General features: G+C 47.8%; 1 protein-coding gene across 2 annotated transcripts in view; it reads right to left on the bottom strand.

Moving 5' to 3' along the window:
• ARHGAP39 (Rho GTPase activating protein 39) overlaps nt 1–19,957 on the bottom strand; it is a 100,534-nt gene that overhangs the window by 29,665 nt on the left and 50,912 nt on the right. For both annotated transcript variants that reach the window (XM_088180407.1, XM_088180416.1), the window contains exon 2: nt 7,772–8,203. In XM_088180407.1, coding sequence (XP_088036533.1) covers nt 7,772–8,203 — 432 coding nt within the window. The remainder of the gene's footprint in view (nt 1–7,771; nt 8,204–19,957) is intronic.

Genomic DNA, 19,957 nt, shown 5'->3' with positions numbered 1-19,957 from the left:
AGCCAAATCCTTATGAATTTTGCTTGACTAACAGATTTGTTTTATTAAAGGAGGAATTTAATGAAGAGGGTGGTGAAACACAAGAGAAATCTCTGGCTGCTCCATCCCTGGAATATTCCAAGCTGGGTTGGATGGGGCCTGGAGTAACCTGGGATAGTGGAAGGTGGCCCTGTCCATGGAATGGGGGTAGAATTGGATGGTTTGGAGGTCCCTTCCAACCCACACCATTCCATGTTTCAGGTTTTTCTTGCAATCACCACCTTAAACCCAGTTTGTGTCCTCGAGCCAGACATTCCCACCCAACTTGGCCTTGGCCCAACCTGGAACAACCAGGATAATCTGAAAAGCTCAACTCAAATGAATTCCCAAAGTGAGCATCCACAAACACGGGGCTACAGGCACTGGATTGCATCCCAGAAATCCTGACAGATAAAATTCCTGATAGCAGGAAGCAAAACCAGTTCCAATCCAAAACCCAACTGGTTTGGAAACCTGGCTTTAGTCTGGGAAAAGTGTTCTGAGGTCTCCCAAAATCCTTCTCCATGCAAAGCCAGCCCTGCTCCCTCATTTTCTCCTCACACACCCTGTGCTGACCATCCTGGTGATTCCCCCCTGGATTCTCCCAGATTTTTCAGGTTTTGGATCACCCAAAATGACCCAAGCTTGCCCAGTTGTGGTCAAACAAGTCTTTAATCTTCCCTGGACCTTCTGAGGTGTTCCCAACTTCCCTTCCTCACCAGCCCCTGGGATAACACTTCCCAGCATTCCCAGATCAGTGGGTGGCCACTGGTTTGTCCATCCTGTGGCCACACCCAGTCTTGCCGAGCTCCAGGAAGTTCTTCCCAACCTGTCCTCAATCCATAGGATGCCTCAGAGCTCCAGCTTGTCTGGTGGCTCCGCAGATGGATTGGGAGAGGCGTCGGGATGGACTTGGGAGGAGCTAAACTTTGGGAATTAACCTTCAACCACCCTCTGAGCAGGACAATCCAGTTTTTATCCAGCAAATCACGTCCCTGTCTGGATGAGAGATACATCCAAAGCCTTTCTGGGACACTTTGAAGGTGATTTTCCATGAATATAGTTGATATTCCACTAATAAGTGTGATTTTTCTAATGAAAAAGGTGATTTTCCAATAATTAGGGTGATTTTCTGTCAATAAGGATGATTTTCCATGAATAAAGGTGGTTTTCTACTAATAAAGGTAATTTTCCAATAACAAAGGTGATTTTCCATTAATAAGTGTGATTTTCCAATAATTAAGGGGATTTTCCGCTAATGAAAATTATTTTCTATTAATGTGATTTTCCAATAATTAAGGTGAATTTCCATTAAGTGTGATTTTTCCAATGAAAAGGGTGATTTTCCACTCATAGAGGTGATTTTCCAATTATTAAGGTGATTTTCCACTAATGAGGATGATTTTCCACTAATGAAGATGATTTTCTGTTAATAAGTGTGATTTTCCAATAATTAAGGTGAATTTCCATTAAGTGTGATTTTTCCAATGAAAAGGGTGATTTTCCACTCATAGAGGTGATTTTCCAATTATTAAGGTGATTTTCCACTAATGAAGATGATTTTCCAATGAAAAAGGTGGTTTTCTTCTAATAAAGGTGATTTTCCATTAACCAAGATGCTTCTATATCAATAAAGTTGACTTTTCCTCAGCAATTTTCCCTAATCCACAGCTTACAAAGCCTCCAGCACGGACACAAATTTATCCTTGGCACCTTTATCCCGAGAACCTCTGGCAGAACAACAAAACCTAACGGATTTTCTATAAAAAAATCAATAAATCCAGCTGGTTCCCCCCTCACCTGGAACAGGAAGTGGCACCATTCCCCACGCTTTTGGAAAATCAGGGAAAGTGAGTGGCCTGAAATAGCTCAGCTCCATGGCAAAAGCCAGGAATAGAAACGAAATCCCGGCTCCAAATCCTCGGCTTTAATCGCTGCCCTTTCATACTCTTAATTACAGCCCCCACTTCCAATAAAACTTCAAAGATGGTTTTCTTTGGAATTATGCAACCGGAATTTTGCGGCCGACGCAAGCACTCGGAGGAATTAGGCAAATATCCCCCTAATCCGGAGCCTTGTTTTGCAACGGGAAACAGGGAATTCAAGGAAAGGATATTAAAAAATTTTAGCCCCTCCGATTTTTGGAGCAGGAAATACCGGATATGAGCTTTTTTTTTTTCCTGGGAAATATTCGAGGATGGAATGAGGAAGGGAAGTTCGGTCTTGTTCGTGTTATGCCGGGAATGTGTTTTCCACTGTTTATCCCCAAATATTTCCTCAGAAGGTTTCACCCCCCCAGGAGCTTCACGATCTCAATAAACTCAAGGATCATGGCGAGGAATTGAATTAAGGAAGGAGGCTGGAAAATGGGCCCAAGGAATTTGGAAGACTTTTCTGACCTTAACAATTCCAGGGAAAACTCACCCAGATGGGTGGGATGAGACCCAGCACTGTTGGAGCACCCCCAGTGCTGGAAAAGGGGAAAGGAAGCCAAAGGAATTTTGGAGCAGGACAATCTCCCCTAGGGGGGGAAATCAAATCTTTGGATAAATTCGGGAATGCTGGGAGATCCTATCAAAAAATTCCATCACACTCTGGCAGTGCCCCATCCCTGGAAGTGTCCCAGGCCAAGTTTGGAGCAACCCAAACCATTAGACTGGACTTCAAGACCATGGAATTCCCACCCCTTTGCCACGGACAGGGACATCCAGAGCTGGATTTTTGCCAGGAAATAGGTGGGAATAAGCCAAAACCAGGGATAAAACACCACAAAAAGTAATTGAAAAGCTGAATTTGGGATCCTTCCCAACATACTGCCTCATAGTTTGGGAAATTGAGGATCTCGTGAAAGCAGGGGAAGAGTCGGCTGAATTTCCAGGTGATCCATAAATTAAAAAAAACAATAAAAAATTCAGCTGTGATGGATCCATTTCCTTGTCATGGATTCCAGAAGGGTGGGAAGAGGAGACAATTCCATGTCCTGAGCACACAAATCCTTGGATTGTGCAAGGTGTGCCCAACAGAGGTGAAAATGGCAAAAAGCAAAGAAAACAAACACTGAAATGTAATTCCCAGAAAAACTGTGGCTACCCCATCCCTGGAAATGTCCAAGGCTAGACTGGATGGAGCTTGGAGCAACTTGGGATAGGGGAAATTCTCCTAGGGAGATGGAACTGGAAAAAGCAGGGATTTGTTACCACAGGCAGCAAATAAAAGGGAGGGGGAAAAAAAGTAAATCTGAATTGCAAGAATACCAAGAATTCCCTCCAACATTCCCTTCCAGAGCTGGATTCAGGGACTGGGGGCAGGAAGAGCCCGTGGGGTTTTCCCAGCCACTGGAGCCAGGGGGACGTTGATGCTCAGACCTTTGGTAGGGGAGCAAAAACCATCAAATAGTGGAAATTTTATGGGAAAACTTCATCAAATGCTCAAACCCATGGTTTGTGTTGGAAGGGAAAATCCCTATCCCAGGTTGCTCCAACCTGGCCTTGGACAATTCCAAGGATGGGGCAGACACAGATTCTGTGGGAATTCTATCGCAGCACCTCAGGCAGGAATTCTTTCCCAAATCCCATCTTTCATTGTCCTCTGACAGTGGGAGGCCATTCCCTGTGTCCTGTCCCTCCATCCCTTGTCCCAAGTCCCTCTCCAGCTCTCCTGGAACCCCTTTAAGCACTGGAAGGGGCTCTGAGGTTTTCCTGGATCCTTCCCTTCTCCAGGTGAACATTCCCAAGTGCCTCCTGGCTCCTCACACCAGGAGCTGTCATCCACCTGGGAAAATCCAACATTTGAGTGAAGAAAGGCCCGGAATTCCAAACCTTAAGCTCCTGCTGGAGGCAGGACATTGGAAAGGAAGCCCTTGAGGATCCTTTCTGTGCCATGGTCCTTCCACGTGGTTTTTCCGGAGCAACTCCAGCTCCTCGGTTTCTCTTCCTTCTCGTCTTGGAGGAAGGCTGGAAATCCCTGCAGGGGCCTGGAAAACCCTCGGGCAGCAGATGCTGTGGAGATTTATGTCATTGATCCACCTGTTTTCCCAACCCTGGCACGGCAGGTTCCTCCCAGAGCCGCCCAAGAAAGGAAATAAATTCCAAGGAAAAATCGTGGGATGCTCGCATTGGGTATTTTAGAGCTTTGAGGCATCTTTTACTCCACAAACCTGCTTTTTTTTTGGGATCTTTTGGAGTTAAGAAACAGCTGCTGCCTGTAAGGGGGAAGGTTGTTTTTGATCCCAGAGAGCTCTGGTAGGCGCATTCCAGGGACTGGATTTTGAGAGAATTCCCCTTGGATATTCCAGCTCAGCCACACTTAATCCAGGAAGGTGTAAATGCTGCATTTTATCTCCGGTATCCCGGCGCCTTTGGAACCAGGACGTTCGAAAAAAAAGTGGAAATCCTGAAGAATAACTTGGGCACAATTTCCCAGCAGATGGGATTTGGGTGAAGACCCCTCAAATTCCAAGATTCCTGAGTTTTGGTCCAAGGAAAATGCTCCCGATGGTCAAAAATCCACTTCCTTGTCCTTCAAGCTTCCACTTGGAATTCCTCCTTGGAGAAGCAGCCGCAGAGCCGAGTTTTCCATAGAAAAGGCTTCTTTTTTCCCTGCCTGACACCTTCTCCAAGGATTTCAAGGCAATAACCTCAGACATTTCCTGACAGCATGGAAAATCCCAGTGACCTGACACGAAATCCAGCTAACGGCTCCTGCTCCGAGATTTCACGGTTGTCAAGTCACACTCTGGAGAAAAACCACTATTTTAACACAAGCATGGAAAACTCCAGGGAAATGCTGGAAAATCCTGCTGGGAATGCTCTGCTGACCACCAGGACAAAGCTGCTGTTGAGATCCCAGCTTTGATTCCCGAGCTGGTTCCAGCTGCTAATTAGAACAAATCCCACCTCACCATGGAAGTGTGAGGTGATTCCGGTGTCAAATTCCCTGTGGATTCCAAGGGCTGGTGCATCCCTCACCCACACGGGTGGGATGGAACATCCCCCCCATGGATGTGAGGAATGGATTGGGAGCAGCCTCCAACATCTCCAGCCAAATCTGGAGATGCTCCAGTTCCTAAATCCTAAATTTTAAGGGAAGCTCTGGGTGTGAATTCCAATAAAAATTTTCCTAGTTCTTTTCCCTTTTCCAAACAGATGAGCTGACCCTATTCAGAAATCTTTAAATAAGATTGCATGGGATAAAACCTGGACTGGGGGGTTCCACCAGGAAACCTCTGGGAACTCCTTCCCAGCTGCAGATCTGGGAAAACACCCATGGAATGGTTTGAGTTGCAAGGGACCTTCAAACGATCATGGAATTCCACAGCAACACCTTCCATTATCCCAAGTCGCTTCAAACGTGGCCTTGGACACTTCCAGAGATAGGGAAAAGGAGGGAATGGGGTTTCTTCCAGCCAGGATATGAAGATCAAGAGTGGGATGCAGCCACGGTTTGGCTGAGCCAACAGGACTCATCCCTGTCACCTCCAGGGATGCAGGTGGAAAATCCACTCAGCAGGAATTTCTGCTCCCTCTAGTGGCATCCAATTTTTTCTTAATTTTTATTGTATTTTTAAAGCTCCAAGACCAGAGACCCGCTCAATCCCAATCCCTGGAAAGGCCAAGACCTGGAATTCCTGGAGATTCAAGGTCACACAACCTCCCATCAGCCAAACTCAGCCCAGGGCTGAATTCTTTTTCTCTTGCAGGAGATTTCCAGGGATTCAACCTCTTTATTTGAGAGTCTGGCTCTCCTCCCATCTGATCCAGCAGATTTGCATCCCATAATGGGAATGGGGAATGTGTGGGTGGAGGACACCAAGGATCAGTGATCTGGAGTGTCTGTGCTGGGTCTGATGTGGGAATCGGATCTGATGTGGGAATCCCACCAGGTGGGGTGCTGATCCCAGCTTGGGAATGATCCTTTCCCCAGGAAATTCCTGATCTCACCTCAGGACTGATCCTTTCCCCAGAGGAGCTGCTGATCCCAGCCTGGGAATGATCCTTTCCCCAGGAAATTCCTGATCTCATCTCAGGAATGATCCTTTCCCCAGGGGAGCTGCTGATCCCACACCTGTTCTTGCAGCAAATCCCAGGGAATTTAAAATCCATCCCCTGATCCTTGTGAACCTCTCCTCTCTCTCTTTGGGAATGGGATCCTGCTCCATCAACATCTCCTGGGCTGTTTTCCCACCAGGAAAGGGGGAATTCTGCCCCTCTGACCTGCTCAGGTGAGGCCCCACCTGGAATTCTGCATCCAGTTCCAGGATCCATTATCATGAGGATGTGGAGATGTTGGAGCAATTTCAGAGAATTCCAAGGGCTGGAGCCCCTCTGCTCTGAAGCCAAACTGGGAGAGCTGAGAATGTCCAGCCTGGAGAAGGGAAGGATCCAAGGAGACCTCAGAGCCCCTTCCAGTGCCTCAAGGGGCTCCAGGAGAGCTGGAGAGGGACTGGGGACAAGGGATGGAGGGATGAAACACAGGGAATGGCTTCCCACTGCTAGAGGGCAGGGAGACATGGGATATTGGGAAGGAATTCTTCCCTGGGAGGGTGGTGAGGTGTTGGAATAGAATTCCCAGAGAATCTGTGGCTGCCCCATCCCTGGCAGTGTCCAAGGCCAGGTTGGATGGGGCTTGGAGCACCCAGGGATAGTGGAAGGGGTCCCTTCCCATGGAAAAAGCTGAACTTCCATGATCCTTCAGGCCTTTTCCAACACAAACTATTCCATGATTCTAATTCCATGACCCTGGGATTCCACATCTACCTGCAGTGAATGACTCCAGATCCATCTCCCTCCCCAAAACCCCCATTCCCAGGCTCAGACATTCCATCAGAGCCTTTTCCAGGACCTTGGGAGGGTGGAATCTCACCCAAGGTGTGGAGCCGAGGCCGCCTCTGATGTCCCACATGAAAGCACTCACTGAGCTGGGAATTCCTGTTCCTATCCTGCCACAGTTTCTGGGAGCAGGAGTTGGGAACAGGAATTCCACCCCTGCTTGGTCTCCTCAACCTGGTCAGGTCTTTAATGTGGTCAAAGGCATCAATTAACAGAAGACAAATGCATTAATTAATGACCTGCCTCAGGTCACCCAGAAAAGCTGTGGCTGCTCCATCCCTGGAATTGTCCCAGGTCAGGTTGGATTGGTGTCCCTGCCCACGGCAGGAGGTGGAACAAGATGGATTTCAAGGCTCCTTTCCAACCCAAACCGTTCCAAGATTCCGTGATTTGCGAATTTTAATCCATAAAAGATGAAACGACAACGGAGGAGTGACACAAACATCTCTGAATGTTGTCCTTGGGAATTGAGCACTGAGTCCCTTCTCCTTCCTGAGGGAAATTATCCCTGCCAGGAGCTCCTCAGACCTGTGGGACAAGCCGTGGCTGTGGCGTGAATCATCCCAGCTCCTTGGGAAGATCTTATCCAGGGAAATAATTTAAAACCACGCTGGGCTCTAAACCCAATTTCTAAACCCGAATTTCCAATCTTAAAGACGAATTTCAGAGGATGAGAAATTATTCCTTTAGGGAACCTTTCCACAGGGAACTTCTAAAATGTCCCTAAGATGGAGAAAACAGCTTTTCCCAATGTTTTCCCCTCTTTCTCCTTGTTTTACGGAGGATCCAACTCGGTGAAGACCCACCAAGGGTCGAACTGGAGGAACCATCCCCAAAATCTCTTTGCCTAGGACCTGCAGGTTGCTCTTGGAGAGCACCAGGACTGGGAATTCCTGATTTTTTCCTCCCACCCATCACACCTTTACCTTTCTGTTTCCTCCTTCACCACAGAATACTGGCTGGGCTGGCGGCTCGACCGCTGCTCCTGCACCTTCTCGTTGCCCTCCAGCTCCTGCTCCAAGGACGAGCTGGTGCTTCCCTCCCTGCTGACATTGCTGCTCCTGCCAGGGCTGTTTTCCGTGGAAGCCCGCGGCGACTCCGTGTTCTGCTTCAACGTCTGCAGCTTGGCCAGCGGGATGATGTCGCAGTTCTGGGGACGGTGCCACACCGTCCTCTGCGTGGTGGCATTGTAGTAGTAGAAGCGGGAGGTGTTGGGGTCGAAGAGCTCCCACCACTGGTTCTCATTGGTGCGTTTGATCCTCACCCCGGCGGGGGGGTCCCACACGCACTCCCCCGTGATGAGGTTGGCGTACATGCGCTCCCGGGTCCGAGGCTCGATGATTTCCACCCATTCCAGCCTGGGAAAGGACAAGGAGAGAAGGGAAAAATCAACCAAGCCATCTCTGAAGGTCGCCCAAGCCACCCGGCAATTCTGTGATTTGACATGAGTGCAGGATGGAGAAGAGTGACTTCTCAACTCTTCCTTCCACCCCCATTGAGCCTCCCGTGCCCAAGACTTGATGATTTCCACCCATTCCAGCCTGGAAAAGAACAAGGAGAAAGGGGAAAGTTCAACCAAGATCCTCCCCAACCCCAACCATCCAATGGTTCGGTGACTCAGCAAGAAGAGCAATTTGACAACTTTTCCTTCCATCCCCACCCATAAAGTCTCCCAGGTCCAAGGCTCGATGATTCCCACCCATTCCAGCCTGGAAAAGAACAAGCAGAGAGGGGAAATTCATCCAAGATCTCTTCCAACCCCAACAACCCAATGGTTCCCTGATCGCAGCGAGCGCGGGATGAAGAGAGACTTCACAACCCTTTCTTCCACCCCCATCAAATGCCACAGAATTATTTACACAAAACAGAGTTTTCCAAAGGGTCTCTAACCAATCCCTGATTTTCAGCTCCCAGGGAAACTCAGCAAGTCTGTGAAACACACGCCTGGGTTGGAGCACCCCAATGTCCACCCGAGATCGCAGCATCCATCCCGAAATCTTGAAGGTTCAGACTCAGGGATCAAAGCACGATCCATAAGGGAATGGGAAGGATAGAGCAACTGGAATCACCAACCTGGCCATGAACTTCTGAACAACCACCCTGCAGCCTGGATTTGCCACCCAGACCACCAAACTCGGCAGCATTTCCAACAAAACTCCAGAATGATGGACTCAACCGCCCCCGGTCAAGCTGGAGCCGCGCAACTCCCTGGCACTCCGAAGATCCCAAAGCTCCTTCCCTCTGTCCTGATTTCGACACCAGGAAAAGGTGTTGGCTCCGTGGGTTCCACCTCCTGCACCATCCCAAAACCACCGGCCCCAAAACACCTGGGCTGGGTGACAACCACGGGCGGCACCGACACCGAAACCTGATGGTGGTGGGGATGGAGATGGTGAGGGCTGAACAGGCCCAGACGTGTCCTGGCCTCCATGGGGAGGAATGGGATGGAATCATGGGATGGGATGGGATGGGATGGGATGGGATGGGATGGGATGGGATGGGATGGGATGGGATGGGATGGAATAGTTTCCTGGGCAGTGCCACCTTCCCCCATCTCAGGGTGCTCCAAGCTCCATCCAACCTGGCCTTGGACAATTCCAGGGATGGGGCAGCCACAGATTCCCTGGGAATTCCATCCCAGCCCCTCACCACCCTCACAGCCAGAAATTCCTTCCCAGTATCCCACCTATCCCTGCCCTCTGGCAGCAGAAAGCCATTCCCTGTGTCCTGTCCCTCCAACCGTTGTCCCCAGTCCCTCTCCAGCTCTCCTGCAGCTCTTTAGGCACTGGAAGGGGCTCTGAGGTTTCCCTGGATCCTTCCCTTCTCCAGGCTGGACATTCCCAGCTCTCCCAGCCTGGCTCCAGCCCCCAGAGCATCTCCATGGCCTCCTCTGGACCTGCTCCAGCAGCTCCAGGTCTTTCTGCCTTTGGATCCCAGTGCTGGATGCAGAATTTCAGGTGGGATCTCACCTGAGCAGGGCAGAGGGGCAGAATTCCCCCTTTCCTGCTGCCCACGCTATGGGATGAGCCCAAGACAGGGAATTTCCAGGACTAGAGCACACAGATGATTCCTGTGGAGCTTTTCATGCATCAGCACCCCCAAATTCCTTCTCCCCAGGACTGTCCTCCATCCTTTCCCCTATCTGTGTTTTTCTGGAATTGCCCTGACCCCCCGCCCTCACTCAGAAACACAACAAAAGGGATTTTGGGGATCATCTGGCAGCGAATGGGAGCTTAGAAATTCCAAAGAGGATTAAAAGAAGTCCTAATCCTAAGAAACAGAGAATTCCACTGGTTTTTCTGATTACCCCAAACACTGCACTTGTCACCTCTGGATAATCCAGAGGGTACCTGAGACATTCTGGGATCCATGTCATTATTCAAATTCCTCTTTTGCGTGGGTTTATGTAAAAAAAATGGAAGGAATATAATGAAATTATTTGGTATTTATCCTCATCTGCATTTCTAAGGCTTTTAAGGAATGTCTAGAAATAGATGAATAGGAATAAAAAGCTAAGTGAGGCTTATCAAGGAAGGTGCCACTTAAACCTGACACATCTGGGGAGTCAGTCAGTGATGGATCGCTTGGATCACATCCCGATGTGTTTTCCTGGGAATGAACACCTGAAGGCTCTTCAGAAACATCCAATCTGAAAGAAAAAAAGTCCCTGGAGAGGGGGCCCAGATGCCTGTCCCCAGCTCATTTTCCAGTGGGATTTAAACCTCTGGATGGAGAAAAGGGTGGGATTTTCATGGTATGGCTTCCCAGCTTGGATCAAACCCTTCCCAAAAGGATGGAAATTTGTCCAACTCCTCTTGGAAGAGAGGAAAAGCCATAATTAAGCTTTGCCCTGAAGAACAAGAGACCAAAAGCAGTCAGAAAGGAATCGCTCCTAAATCATAGCTCATCTCATTCCGCAAAACTCAGATCCCATCTGGCACGGAACTGCAACTGGAAGCCACTTCCAGTTTTGGAGAACTGGGATTGGCCAAAGAACTGGCCAAGGTGACCAACAGTGCCTGGTTTGTCCCAGCCCAGGGAAGGTTTTGGATTCCCACGATATTGAGGAGCTGGGGCGTGGCCAGGGAAGGGAACAGGATGGTCTTGAAGCTCCCTTCTGACATAAACCATTCCATGTTTTTATGAAGAGCAATTAAAATTCCCGATTCCAGGCAAGGTTTTGGAGACCTCAGAAGCTGCTCCACAGCACTTGGGGGGGGCTCTGCTCTCCAAATTTCCCACTCCCAGGTGATCCCTTTGGATTCACAAATCAAAATATCCAAAAGATCCCAGAACCCAATATATCCAAAAACCCAAGTCCCCCCATCAGTGCAAAATTCTCAGGAAAGGACAATTCCCATCTTATTTCCCATCTTATTTCCCATCTTATTTCCCTGCTTAAAATTAATTAAAACCCTTCCAGAACTTCATAAAAAATTTAAATTAATCATGGAATTATTAAATGGGTTAGGGTGAAAGGAGCTTTTAAAATTCATCCATTCCAACCTCTGCCTGTTATTTTATTTATTATTAATTAATTAATTAAAATTCATTATTAAATCCTTTATTTTATTCACTATCCCCATTATTTTATTTATTATCCACTTCATTAATATTCCTTTAAATATCATACCCATTGTTTTATTTATTACTGAATTTTTGGGAATATTTGACTTAAAAATGGGAAAAAAATCCTTGATACCAGACCTTGGAAAATCCAGAACTGAATCCCTGAGTGTCAGCAATAAACCAGGGAATATCAAAGTCTTCAGGAGCATTTTTCTGCACCAGTAATTCCATTTTTAAGGAATCATTCACCTGAAAGGTAAAATCTTTCTTGGCTTTTCCTGATGGATGCAGCAGGAAAACAAAACAGGGCAGGCACCCAAAGGTGCAGATTCTTCTGGAGCTGCTGGAAAAGCTTGGAGTGGGATGGAGTTAAGGAAAAATATCCCATCTTTTCCCGCAGAGGAGGAGTCACCTGCTCAGGACACAGCTGGGGAGCTGTTAAACGGGAAAAAAAATAATGGAATGAGGACTGGGAGAGGGGTGGATCCTCAGCCACTCCGTGGAGGATGGCAAAAACGGCTCCACTGGTTTTGCTGTTTGCTCTGAAAAATCCAAGCCGTGGAATCACTGTGGCCCCATCCCTCGCTGTGAGATTTTGGGAAATTGAGTGGGCAAACTGTGAGGAAATCCATGGAAAATGAGCATTTCCATTAGCTGGTCCTGCCAGAGAATCAGGAGATGGAATCCAAGAGGGAATCTGATGTTCCCCAGCATTGGATCAAGCACCATCCAAAGGCTCCAAAATAGCGACGCTCTACGAAATCCAAAATCCCATCCCTGCCACAAATGCCCTGATTCCACAGTCCCCGAGATTTGGGGGAAGGTTGAGCCCCACAAATCATGGAATGGTTTGGGTTGGAAGGGACCTTCAAGACCATCTCACTCAAGGCCATTCCATGGGCAGGGACACCTTCCACCATCCCAGGGTGCTCCAACCTGGCCTTGGACAATTCCAGGAATGGGGCAGCCACAGATTGTCTGGAAATTCCATCCCCGGGCCTCAGCACCCTCACAGCCAGAAATTCCTTCCCAATATCCCACCTAAACTTCTGCTTTTCCACTGGGAGGGTATTCTTTGTGTCCTCTCCCTCCATCCCTTGTCCTTGGCTCTCCTGGAGCCCCTTTAGGCATTGGAAGGGGGTCTGAGGTGTCCCTGGACCCTTCCCTTCTCCAGGTTGGACATTCCCAGCTCTCCCAGCCTGGCTCCAGCCCTCGGAGCATCTCCATGGCCCCTTCTGAATCTGCTCCAGCATCTCCACACCTCCTGATGTTGGATCCTGGAGTTGGAAGAAGATTCCAGGTGGGGCCTCACCTGAGAAGGGCAGAGGGGCAGAATTCTCTCCTTTCCTGCTGCCCACTGGGAATTTCTGGGATGTGGCCACACATAGCCAGGTCAAATCCCATCTTTTATCAATCCCTGAGGACAGGAGGGAATGCCCAGAAAAATCAGAGTTCCGGTAGCTCCTGGCCCTGATCCGTAACAACACAAACACCAGGAGCTGAGCGGTTTGGAAGAATCCAGAAAAGAACCTTGCAATTCTGCATTCCATGGGAAAAAAACTATTCCAGGACAGTGGGAGAAATCCGAGCCCTCTGCTCCATCCTGAATCCACAGCAATTCCAGCGTCGGAAAAAGGGCTGACAAGGCACGGCACGGACTCTAAAGCCACCTCAGGGTAAAAAAACAACTCCTCCATCAAAGTGAATCCATCGCTGATCGGCCCCGACCGCTGCTCATTCCTATCCAATTAAATAAAAAGAGGGAAAAGCCCAGCTCTGGGAGGCAGGAGCTGTCGGATCCGGGTGTTCACGTGGCACTGCTTTGACTCCCTGGGCAATGTCGGGAGAAAGTTCAAGGGCAGCGGTGAAGAGATGTCAGCAGGAACATTGTGGGATGGTTGGGAATCATGGAATGGTTTGGGAGGGGCCTAAAGATCATGGAATTCCATGAGCAGGGACACCTTCCCACTATCCCAGGTTTCTCCAAGACCCATCCAACCTGGCCCTGGACAATTCCAGGCATTCAGAGGCAGCCATAGCTTCTCTGGGAATTCCATTCCAGCGCCTCACCTCCCTCATCAAACACATTTTCCTTTTATCTCTTTGGAAACTTCCTTTGTTTTAGTATAAATCAGTAAATCTTGTGTCTAATCCGGGCCGGTATCGACTCTCTCATTGGGAAGAATTCCTTCCCAAATTCCAATCTAAACCTCTCCGTTAATTTGGAATTTTTAATTCCAAACCCCTCCCACTCATCCCTGTTCCTCTGATAACCTGAAGCCTCAACTCTGGGGAAAGCTGATCCTGCTTCAACTTAATTTCTCTCTTTTTGGATGGTTCAGGAATTTAAAACAACTCCTCCAACTTCCTCCCCTCAGAGGTCTTCTCTTGGAGCTGCTCCTTTCCAACCAAAATCCCAAAAATTGATGTGGAAATCTGATTCCATTTCTCTCTGATCCCAAAAAACCACTTGTTCAGCCATTTTTCCCCTCAGCGATCAATACATTCCAAATCATTTTAGGTGTGGAATGCTGGGAAATTTAAGCTGGTCCTAAGCCAGGTTGGCTCACAGAGTTAACCCCATTGCCAGGGGTGACACCGAGGTGACACCGAGGGAGGGGTCAAGTCCCAAGTGGCTCTGAGGCCAAATTAACCTCAGTGACACAAAGTCCAGCTCCTTAAAATCCAGCTTAAATCCAGGTTGAGGAGGGGATTGGAGCGACCTGGTCCAGTGGAAGGTTGGGCTTGGTGACCTTCAAAAGTCCTTCCCAACCCATTTGATGTGTCCATGATCTTACAAGACTTTAATGACATTATTATCAGGAAAATTCCCAAAAACCCATTATCCCACAATTGTGGCCAGTTCCTCTGAAACATCAACACAAGGAGTTTTTCTGGTCGGGAAAAGAGTCTCCAAAGGCTGATCCAACAGAAAAAATCCTCCTCTGGATGTCGATGATGATGAAGAGTTTTGTCCCTGCCTTGCTCAGCAGTTTCCTGGCTGGTGACTCCCGGGAACAGGAGTCAGATTGATCCCTGGGCAATGAAATAAATCCATAAAGGACTGGGCAGAAATCTGGGAGCTGATCCAGCTCCTGTGAGAGCTGAGATGGGAAAAAAATCCAGGGCTGGGAATGCAGAGATGGGAGAAATTCCAAGGATGGGGATGTCAAGGTGCTTTAAAAAGGACAGGGAATCATTAATTAATGGAAAATAGTCTTAATTAGAGCTGCCCCATCCCCTTGGGGCGGTCACAGCTTCCCTGGGAGTTCCATTTTAGGGTCTCACCACCCTCAGGGGAAGAATTCCTTCCTGATGGGAGAAGCCTGGGAATGATGATTCCCAATTTAACACCATTGAACCGTCGCGTTTCAGGGAACCATGGAATGGTTTGGATGGGAAGGGACCTTAAAGCTCACCTGGATGCAGGTGGTGACACCTTCCCCCATCCCAGGCTGCTTCAACATGGACTTGGACACTTCCAGGGATGGGGCAGCAACAGCTTTTCTGGGAATTCCATTCCAGGGAAGAATTCCTTCCCAATATCCAAATGGATCTCTCAGTTTTTAGGCTCAAATTCCCAATTTGATGAGAGCAGGTCCTTCCTCTTTCCACCACCATTCCAAGGATGTTGAGGGTCCCTTTTCCTGCTCCATGGGGAGGTTTGAAGGCATCTCAAGACCTTTTGTTCCACCCTGCACCATCCCAACCATTCCCTTCACCGTTGACCATGACAATTGGAAAACCATCAGATATTTAATTGTCCCAAAGGAATTTAACAGCAAAAAAGGAGTGGTAGCACCCTGAGGATCATTTATTTATCCACAGGCCACCAGAGACCCAAATCTGGGACATTCCTGCTCATCCAGCTGCTCTGGAAGAGGCAGAATGTGGGGATAACATGGCCCGACAGATCCGAGCTCAATACCCTCCTTTGATTTTGCCAGAGATACAACCCTGGGATTTGCAACTTGGGAATGATTTGCACCCCAAATGACACCCCCGGAGTAATTCCTGGCCCTGGTTAAACCGGGATAACGTGTCCTGGGATATGCCACGGCTTGGAATGTGCTCTGGGAAAGCTCCCGGCACACTCCTGGCTGGCCAAGCTCTTCCTCAGCACTTTTGGGAGCCAAACCACGGAGGAGGAATTTTTTTTGCATAGGGATGAAGCTCCCAGATTTCTCTGCCAGCTTGGAATTGCAGATCCTGCCAGCTTCTTCCTGAAGGAATAAATACCTGGGTAATTTTAAATACTGATATTCCGATGGATCTGGGAATTGCAGAATTTGCCAGCTTTGGTGCTCAAGCGACTGAGGGTAGCTACAAATGGAATTCATGGAATTATATCTTCCCTGAGTCTGGGCAAACTGTGAGGAAATCCATGGAAAATGAGCATTTCCATTAGCTGATTCCACAGGGGAATCAGGAGATGGAATCCAAGAGGGAATCTGATGTTCACCAATGTTGGTTCAAGCACCATCCAAAGGCTCCAAAATAGCAACGTTCTACGAAATCCAAAATCCCATCCCTGCCACAGATGCCCTGATTCCATTGGGAATCAAAGTCCTTGAGATTTGGGATGAGATTGAGCACCAGAATTATAGAATGGTTTGGGCTGGAAGGGACCTTCGAGACCATCTCACACAATGCCATTCCATGGATGGGAACACTTCCACCATCCCAAGTTCCTCCAATCCTTTTCCAACTTGCCCTTGGACACTTCCAGAGATGGGACACCCACAACTTCTCTGGGAAGTTCCACAAATCACACCCTCAGAGAAAAAAAATTCCCAAAGAAGCCTTAAAAACAACCAAAGACTATTTCAAAAGTGTGAAAATCCAATTTCCCTGTTATTCCTAAAAAGCACCATGGAGAAGAGGAGTAGGGAATGATTCCACACCTTTTCTTCCTCCCCTTTAATTGGTTGCTCTGGAGTTTAAAGGACAACTCCAGGAAATTACTTTCCATAGCTCCTAATTAAGCCGTGGAATTCGGCAACGCAGCCAAATCCCATAAATCGGTTCAAAGGAGAATTAGACAAGTTCAAGGAGGACAAGAGCTTTCAGAAGGGACATTCCAAGGTTAGGAAATCCCCAGGAGCAGGGAAGGATCACCCTTCGCTTTTTTGGAGGAATTTTTCCCCTTTTTTGGAGAAATTTTTGCTATGGAGAACAGAACAAAGCCACGAGAAACATTCCTGCCCCTCCCATCTCCCAACATCCCACTTTGCATCCCTGTCTTTGGCATCGTCCCATCCCTTCTGGCCTGGAGGACACGGGGATAAGACTCCCCAAAAAGCCCCTGGAGGCTTCAAAGAGCAGCTTCAGAAAAGGGAAAGGACGGATTTTTTTCCATCTTATCCGACGCTCCTGATCCGAACTTCACAGTGCTGACGATCTCCTTTAAACTCCAAGGAAAAAAAAAAAAAAAAAAGGGAATTTAGGAAGCTGCTGGAGAGCTGATAAGGCAAACAGCCCAGGATGAATGGAGGATGCGAATGAAAGCAGCGAAATTGCCAGGATGACCTCGAGCCTCTCAAAGGAGCTCTGGAATTTTATCCGGAGGCTTTTGTGATCTGATATCTCTCCCGACGCCAATTAATCACTTTTTTAGCCTCTTGCCTTATTAAACCTCGGAGAGGTCAAGGGCTTGGGGATATCAGCCCTGGAAAAGATTGGATTTAAAGGGAAGAGGACGAGTGAGGACAGAAGGATGGGAATTTTTTTTTGCTGAGGGGTGGGATTGAGCTGGAAGTTGTTTCTCATCCCAAAATGGTGTGAGAGGAGCTGGAGGACACGATGGGATGGGATGGGATGGGATGGGATGGGATGGGATGGGGGGAAAGAGGAGCTGGAGATCCCAGGGAAGGGGCTGGGGTGGTGCAGGATGCCCATCCAACATCTTCTAGATTCTAGGATGGCATTCCCAAAAAAACCTTGGAGTGTTTTAATTGATAAAAAGCTTCATGAACTGAAGATGCCCCAGAAGAACCATTGTCCCAGGAGAAGTTTGTGATCCATGTTTTTTAAAATAAATCTTTAGGTCTTCATTGGTTTCCATCCAAACCAAATCCAAACCAGATCCAAACCAATGGATCCGAATTCCGCCTTTCCAACCAAGAGGACACCTTCCCTTGACTTGTCTTCTTGTTCCTGGTTTTCCAACCTCCAAGGTTGGGGTTGGGTGAAGCTGGAGCAGACGATTCCCACCTTGAGGATGGATCAGTTTGGCATTCCATGAAATCCTACTCCTCAAACCAGCTCTAATTTGCTCCCAAATCCCAAATTTTCATTCCTGAGCTTTACAAAAACCAGAGTGACGATTATCTGACTCAAGTACTTCCTAAAAACCCGTAATAAATTAATCTCATTTTGCTTTTTCAATTGGAATCTTCCAAGGAAAAGATGATTAATGGGAATAAGGTTTTTGGAAATGGGGAATATTGAGAGGAATGCTTTGAACTCTGAGCCAAAAGCCTGGGAACAAGCAACAACCTTCATCAATCCAAGAAAAACCCAGAGTGATCAGAATCCAGGGAAGAAAATTTTTCCCTCCACCCCAAAAATTCCTGCAGAAAAAGGAATTCTGCTGATCTCAGGTGTCTCCATTTCATTTTCCTTGTAAAGAAAAACATCAAAAGCCAGAAATCCAATGCCACAAAAACTCCTGGCCAGAAAACTCTGTAAAAATACTGGAAAGGATGCTATTTTTCTTTACTTTCCCAGAATTCCTGGAGGCTTTTCTGCTGCCTTATGAGAAGGATTCGTGCAGGGACCACCCTGGCTCAGCTAAACTTTTTTTTTTTTTTTTTTTTTTAATATTCCAAATTTTTGCCCTCTTGGATCATCAGGACACAGGGAACAGATTCCCACTGCCAGAGGGCAGGGAAAGATGGAATATAGGGAAGGAATTCCTCCCTGGGAAGGTAGGGAGGCCCTGGAATGGAATTCCTAGAGAAGCTGTGGCTGCCCCATCCCTGGAATTGTTCAAAGCCAGGTTGGAGCAACTTGGGATAGTGGAAGGTGTCCAGGAGGATGGGATGGGATTTTCCTTTCCCACCCAAACCATTCCACAATTCATATCCCTGATTTTCCTCTAAGGATGGGTTTTTTAAGGGAAAAAAGGCCAAGTTTGGCTTTTTGGGGCAGTGGCAGCTGGGGGGAGGCAGAGAAGGAGAGGAACAGGGAAAAATTCTGGTTGCAGCTGCTGAATCCCAACCCACCTCACCACATGTCCAAAACATCTTTTCCTTGAACTCCTAATTTTTAACTCCTTAGGGAAAACCTCATTTCCTTAAAAAAAATTCAATTTTTCCCAATCCTGAGGGAAAAAGATTCAATTTAAAGCTTAAACTTAAAAAGATGGAGCCCGGATGGGGGAAAAGCCCAAGTGTGGATGAGGATTGGAAATTGGGGTCCTCAAAGTCACAGAGGTCGGAAAACAGCAGGAAAAGGACAAAAATTCCAATGAAACAGTAAAAATTCACTTTTTTGGGGGGGAATTCAAGAGATATCAGAGCATGGGAGGTCGATGTTTTATGGATTTAATGTGGGGAAAATAAAATCTGAATACACATCTTTAAATTAAATTCCATGAATGGAATAACTTCAAATCCCAAGTTTATAAAGTTAAATAACTTTAAAGTTCCAAGTCTGCCTTTCCTGAGATTTCCCACTGGGAGGAAAAAGGGAATATCCGATAATGGCAAAAAACAAGGAATAATCCACAACAAACCTAAGAGAAAAGCAGCACCGAGGAAAAACTTGGGAAAAAGTTTTGTTTTCCTAAGCCCAGCCCCAAGCAGAGGAAAACGAGGCTCTGAGCACATCCCGTGCTTTTTGAACTCCAAAATATTCAAGGAATGAGGTCGGAAAAAAGAGCAGGGAACTATGAACAGCAGATCTGAGCCAGAGAGAAAAATATTCCTCCTCCTCCCTCCTTTGCCAGAGCCACAGCAAACATTGGGCACAGCTCCTGCGGGGGGGTCGAATTCCTTGGAAATCCTGAGCTGGGGCTTTGGAATGGTTTTTCCTTGTCCTCAGGAAGCGGCAGCTGACAGGGAGCAGGTGATTCCGAGGCCACCTGTTGTCATTTGATTCCCCCACTGCTGCTGGGATGGGGATGAGGGAGGAATCCAGGAGGAGGAGGATTTGGGGAGAAAACACGGAATCCTTGTTTCCCCAGGACGTCAACTCCGTTTAACCCCCCTGTGGAATTCAGTCCCCCCCCACTCCCAAAGAAAAAAAAAAAAAAAAATCCCTGGGATGACGGGAGCAATCAGAGGGTGTAAAATGAGATGACCTTCCCGAGGTCACCACCTAAGTATCCGATGACCTCCCGCTCCTTCTCTGAGAGGGAGGAAAACATGGAAGCGGCTTCTCCCCCTCTTCCCGACAGCGCTGCTGGGATATTTTTAGGACTGGGAGATAAGGCTGAAAAACATTCCAAGCTCCAAGACAGGCGCTCCAGACAGCAAATCCCATTTGGGAAAAGAACTTCCCCCCCCCCCCCCACCACCACCGCTGAGCGGAGCCGCAAA

Source organism: Sturnus vulgaris, chromosome 1, assembly GCF_052056855.1.
Source record: "Sturnus vulgaris isolate bStuVul1 chromosome 1, bStuVul1.hap1, whole genome shotgun sequence".
Lineage (NCBI taxonomy): Eukaryota > Metazoa > Chordata > Aves > Passeriformes > Sturnidae > Sturnus > Sturnus vulgaris.
This window is presented reverse-complemented; position numbering and strand designations above follow the sequence as displayed.